At 34.9% G+C, this 6,449-nt stretch overlaps 2 protein-coding genes across 3 annotated transcripts; both read left to right on the forward strand.

The window, feature by feature from the left end:
* The first annotated feature begins 1,127 nt into the window (after positions 1 to 1,127).
* Positions 1,128 to 4,710, forward strand: LOC105834161 (NIF3-like protein 1). 2 transcript variants are annotated; one of them, XM_012676433.3, is made up of 5 exons: positions 1,128 to 1,260; positions 3,399 to 3,776; positions 3,870 to 3,978; positions 4,053 to 4,217; positions 4,319 to 4,710. In XM_012676433.3, exons 2-5 carry the CDS (start codon positions 3,411 to 3,413, stop codon positions 4,582 to 4,584), a joined length of 906 nt encoding a protein of 301 aa, XP_012531887.1. In that variant the 5' UTR covers positions 1,128 to 1,260; positions 3,399 to 3,410; the 3' UTR covers positions 4,585 to 4,710. The 2 variants fall into 2 exon arrangements, with proteins under 2 accessions (XP_012531887.1, XP_036150053.1); XM_036294160.1 differs by lacking the exon at positions 1,128 to 1,260 and adding an exon at positions 1,849 to 1,983.
* On the forward strand, positions 1,290 to 3,063 carry LOC118644055 (probable cytosolic iron-sulfur protein assembly protein Ciao1). Its single transcript, XM_036294159.1, has 3 exons — positions 1,290 to 1,451; positions 1,767 to 2,228; positions 2,366 to 3,063. Exons 2-3 carry the CDS (start codon positions 1,773 to 1,775, stop codon positions 2,912 to 2,914), a joined length of 1,005 nt encoding a protein of 334 aa, XP_036150052.1. The 5' UTR covers positions 1,290 to 1,451; positions 1,767 to 1,772; the 3' UTR covers positions 2,915 to 3,063.
* Positions 4,711 to 6,449: the final 1,739 nt, after the last annotated feature.

Genomic DNA, 6,449 nt, shown 5'->3' on the forward strand with positions numbered 1-6,449 from the left:
TCCGCTCCTCTTTTTGGCAGAGCGCAATGACGTCCGCGTTGCGTTGCGTCGCCGCGTCACGGCGATTGCGCGCCTCGCCGCCGACTTTCGGACACCGTTCGGCGAGAGTTTTCGCGAGACACAATTATTGGATTTAGCGCGGCGTTCACGGTTCCGTATCGAGCGCGCGCCGCCAAGTTCCGAGGATGCACCCCGCGAACGCGATATCTGCAGATTAATTGCAAATTAAATATGAATCGCATTGCGATCAGTGGCGATTCGAGCTCGTTTGCCCGAGCTCTATACGCTTTTTTTCTCAGCCCTTCGGACCTTCGGGGGAGAGGAGCTTCAAACGCTCGGTAGACTCGTCCCAAGGTGGGACTGGGAAATCATTTCGATATCCTGGAGTAATTCTTGGAAAATGGATAAAAACAGACCTTGCAGCTATTGCAATACCATGAAGAAATTTTTCCTGCTTGATGTTTTCAGAAATGTTCCATTTTTACATTTCAAGGAGAACAAATATTCTATATTTTCTTCTATCTTTCTACCATTGCTTGAAAATAAAAATAATTTCATTCATGTAATACTTTTATTATCGTATTGAAATTCTCCATAATCTGCAAGAGCATTTCTTTTACAGGCTATATTAGTTTAAGAGCATATGGCATATATTATGCATCTAAAATAACAAAATACTTTACAATTTTCAACGGAATGAATAAAGAAATTGTTAACATATTTTGACGATCTTCAGAAAATGTATCACAACCTGATGTTTTTAAAGCGCTAACGTTAGTATTTTCACCATCACAGGTTATTGACCTTACTTTTAATTTTGCTTCCGCTATAATTATTGCTGATAGCATTGCATTAAAAAAAAATGCAATTGGCCATTTCTACTCTTAAGATGCTAACATTCTGATTGGCGATTGGCATTTTAAGATAGTACTTAACATAATCTCAAATATAATTCGGACTATGAACATTGGGAATATGAACAAGCGGCCTAAAAATTCGATTATCATGCGCAAGCTGACACGAGTGGACGTTCTAACGCTCTCTGTGATCGTCCTTGGCAATCGCATTCAAGTTAAACTCGCTGCGTTTACCGGTGACCGATCACAAAATTGACGCCGACAGCGACTGATTCGGAGGCCGTTGGAGGCTTATCGCTTCTGTGTTATCGTTTTCTTTTCGTAAATATTCCACGCGTTGTCAACCGGTATATTTATGCGTGCGAGAATCAGCGACTGATATTCGCCTTGAGAACGCGAAACGGTGAGTTTGCAAGTTCTTTAGAGGTTTTATTACTGCACAAGTAGAACAACTTTGAACGAAATATCTTTTCACCCGAGCGTCGTCATTTATTATCGTTCCATGTGACGAGATTTTTCTATGTTCATTGTTGTGTTGCGTACATCACATAACCGAGTCACGTGTACATACGTGAGAACAAAAATGAAAAACTGGTAGGAAAAACTTTTAAAACGGATGCATACTTGCGAAAAAAGAAAATTATACGCTGTGCCATTTAGTTCTGACGTATCCCGAGCTCAAGATTACTAAACTGTATAGTTTAATAATCTTGTCCCGAGCTGTCCTGTTTCACCTAATGTTTATCTTAGGCATTTAAAGTTTGTTTTTCAAGTCTTCAGAAAATATGTTATTTTTCTTACTTTTGTCGGCGCATTTATAATTCTTTGGATAAATTTCGTTTAGATTAGTAAAAAACTTTTTGGATAAATGCAACATTGTTCTTTTTATGGTGAATTGTACTGTTGCAGGTAGCAATGGGTACGTTGGAACTAAAGCAAAGTCTAACCGGGCACAGAGGCAGGGTTTGGAGCGTCTGTTGGCATCCTAAGGGTGCGAATCTGGCATCTTGCGGCGAGGACAAGACGATCATAATATGGGGACTGGAGGGATTCAAGTGGGTCACAAAAATGATCCTTACCGAAGGACATTCCAGAACGATTCGAGAATTGGCCTGGTCTCCCTGTGGTAATTATATCGCGTCCGCGAGTTTCGACGCCACTACCGCGGTATGGGACAAGAAGTCGGGACAGTTTGAATGCAATACGACGTTAGAGGGGCACGAGAATGAGGTGAAGAGTGTCAGCTGGTCGATCTCTGGCCAGTTACTTGCCACGTGTAGCCGGGACAAGTCCGTGTGGGTGTGGGAAGTGAACGACGACGAGTACGAATGTGCCGCAGTCATTAATGCTCATACTCAAGATGTAAAGAAGGTATGTGTTGCAAAATTTAACTATTGAGAAGTCACAATTTAAATACATATTTGTTCAAGAAGAATCTCCAACTTGTTCTGTTAATTTATAAGTGGAGGTTTTACATTTGGTATATGAAAAGAGTACTTTTATTTTAGGTGAGATGGCATCCACATGACGAGATCCTGGCCTCCGCCAGTTACGACAACACGGTGAAGATATTTAAGGAAGACGCAGCCGACAGCGACTGGTCGTGCATTGCAACCCTATCATCTCACACATCCACGGTGTGGAGTCTTTCATGGGATAAGATTGGCAATCGAATAGCGACCTGCAGCGACGACAAGACGGTCAAGATATGGCGGGAATACAAACCCGAAAACGACGTGGGCGTCGTTACGCCAAACAATGAGTCCGTCTGGAAGTGTATCTGCACACTGTCAGGATACCATACAAGAACTATTTATGATATTGATTGGTGCAAGACCACAGGTTTACTAGTAACCGCATGTGGCGACGATATCATTAGGATATTTAAAGAGGATAGTGACTGCGATCCGCATCAACCGAATTTCACGATGGTCTGCTCGATAGACAATGCACACGCTCAAGATGTTAACTGTGTTCAATGGAATCCCGCGATTCCTGGTCAACTCGCGTCCGCGAGTGACGATGGTTCAGTAAAGATATGGTTTTATAACGAATAAAATGTATATCTGTAATATGTTGTATGTTATTCTATTTTATATTATTTGCGCCTTTTTCCTACTTATAATCAGTGACCTACAATTGATGCTGTTAATAGAAATAGATAATGTTGTTACATATAAAATAAAATTGTTATTTTCTTACAATAGCACGAAAGAGAATATCATTATTTCGCCTAATTTTTAAATTTTCTGAATTTTAACATTTAATGTAGTAATAAAACAAACTTTTTAAAATTTATAATGTTATTTAGAATGACAATTTGTACTATTTATTTTTCTTTAAAATTTAGTTTATGAAAAATTTTTTATTTTTAATAGATTAACTTAAAAATCAATATCTTGATGTTTTTGTTAACAAAATTTAAATTTTACTACGAATAAATAATTCAATAAAATAATCTGGACAGTATTATGTAATATTTTTAATAACATTGTACTTGTAAATATAAGTCACATTTTTTACCGACAATCTTTATTTCAGGGCTGTGTATAAATGCTGAAGCGTTTGTGCAACGTGGGGTTATCTTACGAGAATTTTTACTTTCCATATAAATATATTAAACAGTATAAAACGATACGTACGATGAGTCGAACTACAGGAAATAAAGTTGGCGTATCCTTAAATGATGTTGTGAGTGCAATGAACAAATTTGCGGACACATCGCTTGCAGCTTCCTGGGACAATGTTGGATTACTGATCGAACCTGCAGAACCGAAAATTGTGTCACATATTTTATTGACGAATGATTTAACCGAAGATGTTATGGATGAAGCCATTAAATTAAGGACCGATGTAATCGTCACGTATCACCCGTTAATATTTTCCCCATTGAAATCTATTACATCTAAATATTGGAAGGTATCGTAAAGTTCTCTAATCTTTGTCGAAATATAGTTGCAATCTAATTTTCTTTTATACATGTAATTTTATTATTTTTTTTACATATAATAGGGACGAATAATAGCAAGATGCCTAGAAAACAAAATTGCTGTTTTTTCTCCGCACAGCAGTTTTGATTCTGTAACGGGCGGTGTAAATGATTGGCTAGCAGAAGCGTTTGGTAAGAAGATTTGTTACAGCATTTCTCTTGATTGTTAGAATATAAATCTCACCATGTGCAAATTACATTTTAAGAACTTGAGACAAGTAAGCCGATTCAACCAAATGAGAATAATGCGGCTTATGGATTGGGAAGATTGTGCATCTTGAAGAACCGGATATCTGTTGATGAAGCGGTAAATTTAGTAAAGCAGCGAACTAATCTAAAGCACGTAAGATTAGCTCGTGCGCGTGGTACAGGTGAGACCTGAGCGAAAATAATTTATTGTTTAAAAAAATCTTGATAAGGATGATAAATATATAATTACCGTTTTCACATTTTTATTATTATTACATTTCAGATGGATACATTAGTACCATTGCACTATGTGCTGGAGCGGGTGTGTCGGTATTGAAAGGAATATCTGCAGATTTGTATCTTACAGGAGAAATGTTGCATCACGACGTATTAGATGCCGTACATCAGGGAAGTCATGTCATACTAACAAATCATTCTGATTCAGAACGCGGTTTTTTGACGATATTTGCTTCGATATTAGAATGCAGTTTAGAAAACGTCGAAGTGTGCGTCTCTAAAAGTGATAAGGATCCACTGCAAACCGTGTAAGCTGTTATAAAAGAATAATTATTATATTTTTTATATATTACACCATTTGATTTGAATTTGAATATTTTATTGGATGGTAGAGGGAAACTTTGAGATTGAAAATAAAGGTCATTCTTTTTGTCTTTATTTAGCATCGCGTACATTTATACCTAATAAAATTTTAATTTTGAGATTTTTGTGATCTTTTGTGTTGATCATTAAAAGATTATATACAAACAAGGTTTTAGCTAGGAAAGTATTAACTTGTTTTTCTCTTTCTGTCTTTCTCTCGAATTTCTAACAAGTCCGTAATTCCTAGGAAGCACATTGCGAGACATTTTGTATATACATATTAGCTATATGAATAAATTAGCAGATCATTTGTTCAAATAGGTTTTAAATTTTGATTCTTGCATTCAACTTGATTATTTCTTATTTATTTCATCAATAAATCTGTAAAACTAGAACTAATGTTTGAACATAATATTGTTTATATTTGAAATTATAGAATATGATATCTTAAATGATGCACGATTGATACGTCTGATTTAATCATAAATTTCTTTGCACAACAATAACAAATAGTTATTATCTAATAGACTCACTAAATCAAGAAGTGGTCGAGAGTCTCAAACTGCCCATTTAAATTGGAATAATTTCGCGATCAAGTATACGAGATACATGTTCTTATTTCTGGCGACAATATTATAAATAAGTATTCTGAGAACATAAAAAGATGTCATAAATTTGAAACCAGGTCTTTCTATTTAACTTATTCTTAAATTCTTATCAAAATTTTCAGTCATACAATCTAAAATTAAATTAAGCTGTTTTTCTTCTTCAACAAATATTAAAATCACTTTTTATATTTTTTATGTATGTTTTTTGCGTAACATAACATATTAAAAATAATACATTTGATAAAACAAAGACATATTACATACCAGTCCGTGCGATAAACAAGCAAGTTTTCTTTGATAATTACATAATTTATAATAAATATCAAATTTCTAATTATAATATTTTTGTAATTATCGCTAATTCACTAAATCTGTAATTATAATTTTCTTTGCAATTATAGATACTAAATTTACAATTATAATGTTCTGTTTATATATAATTACATAATTTATATAATTATCACCACATATTTGAACTCTATAAGTCACTCGAAACAGTATAAGTCCTCTCTATCAAATAAATAATTTAACATGAAATAAAGCATCAACAATTAATAAATTAAATCGACGACTAGAAATTTAACGTGATTACAGTGTAACATTCGATGGTTATCGAAGCGTATTTCTTTATAGTTTTGTTCGAGTGCCAAATTTAACGGGGTTTCTCTTTTGTATTGAAGACGATCATTGAGAAACGGTTTTCTCTCAAAAACTTATATGCGAGTGATGAATCATATCTCACGCTCATTCACACATCATCGAATATTTTTATTTTAGTGGCTTTACAGTGTCTCTTATAATATATTTATATTTTTTTATATGTGGTTCTCTCCTTTACAACGTAATAGATTTTAATACGCATCTCTCTATGTTAACATCTAAATTATTCCTGTATAACAGTAACATGTACGCAGTTTCTTATTTGGCAAGCGCAACGTATTGTCTTGTAAAACGTGGCAAAGCAAAATGTAATGTTACCTGTTGCTCGGATCTGAGCTCTTCAAATGAAGTAATCGGCAAATATATTCACAAATGTATTTGATTTCTGTTTACCCTGTCTTTGCCCTGGATACCGATCACGTAACTTTTTTCCCTAAGAAAAACATGAGAAGTGGAAATCTTTGAAAGTTGAAGTTAATAAAGAAATTTTTCACTTTTCGTGTATCCGTCGTAAGGAAAAAGTTACATCGATCGATATCCTGAATC

Source organism: Monomorium pharaonis, chromosome 11 (assembly GCF_013373865.1).
Source record: "Monomorium pharaonis isolate MP-MQ-018 chromosome 11, ASM1337386v2, whole genome shotgun sequence".
Classification (NCBI taxonomy): domain Eukaryota; kingdom Metazoa; phylum Arthropoda; class Insecta; order Hymenoptera; family Formicidae; genus Monomorium; species Monomorium pharaonis.

Bases quoted from the DNA above. Each gene is read 5' to 3' on its own strand.
- LOC105834161 (XM_012676433.3), top strand. From the start codon at position 3,411: ATGCTGAAGCGTTTGTGCAACGTGGGGTTATCTTACGAGAATTTTTAC. The intron at 3,979-4,052 runs GTAAGAAGATTT...TTACATTTTAAG, and splicing joins TTGGCTAGCAGAAGCGTTTG to AACTTGAGACAAGTAAGCCG. The intron at 4,218-4,318 runs GTGAGACCTGAG...ATTACATTTCAG, and splicing joins AGCTCGTGCGCGTGGTACAG to ATGGATACATTAGTACCATT.
- LOC118644055 (XM_036294159.1), top strand. From the start codon at position 1,773: ATGGGTACGTTGGAACTAAAGCAAAGTCTAACCGGGCACAGAGGCAGG. The intron at 2,229-2,365 runs GTATGTGTTGCA...CTTTTATTTTAG, and splicing joins ATACTCAAGATGTAAAGAAG to GTGAGATGGCATCCACATGA.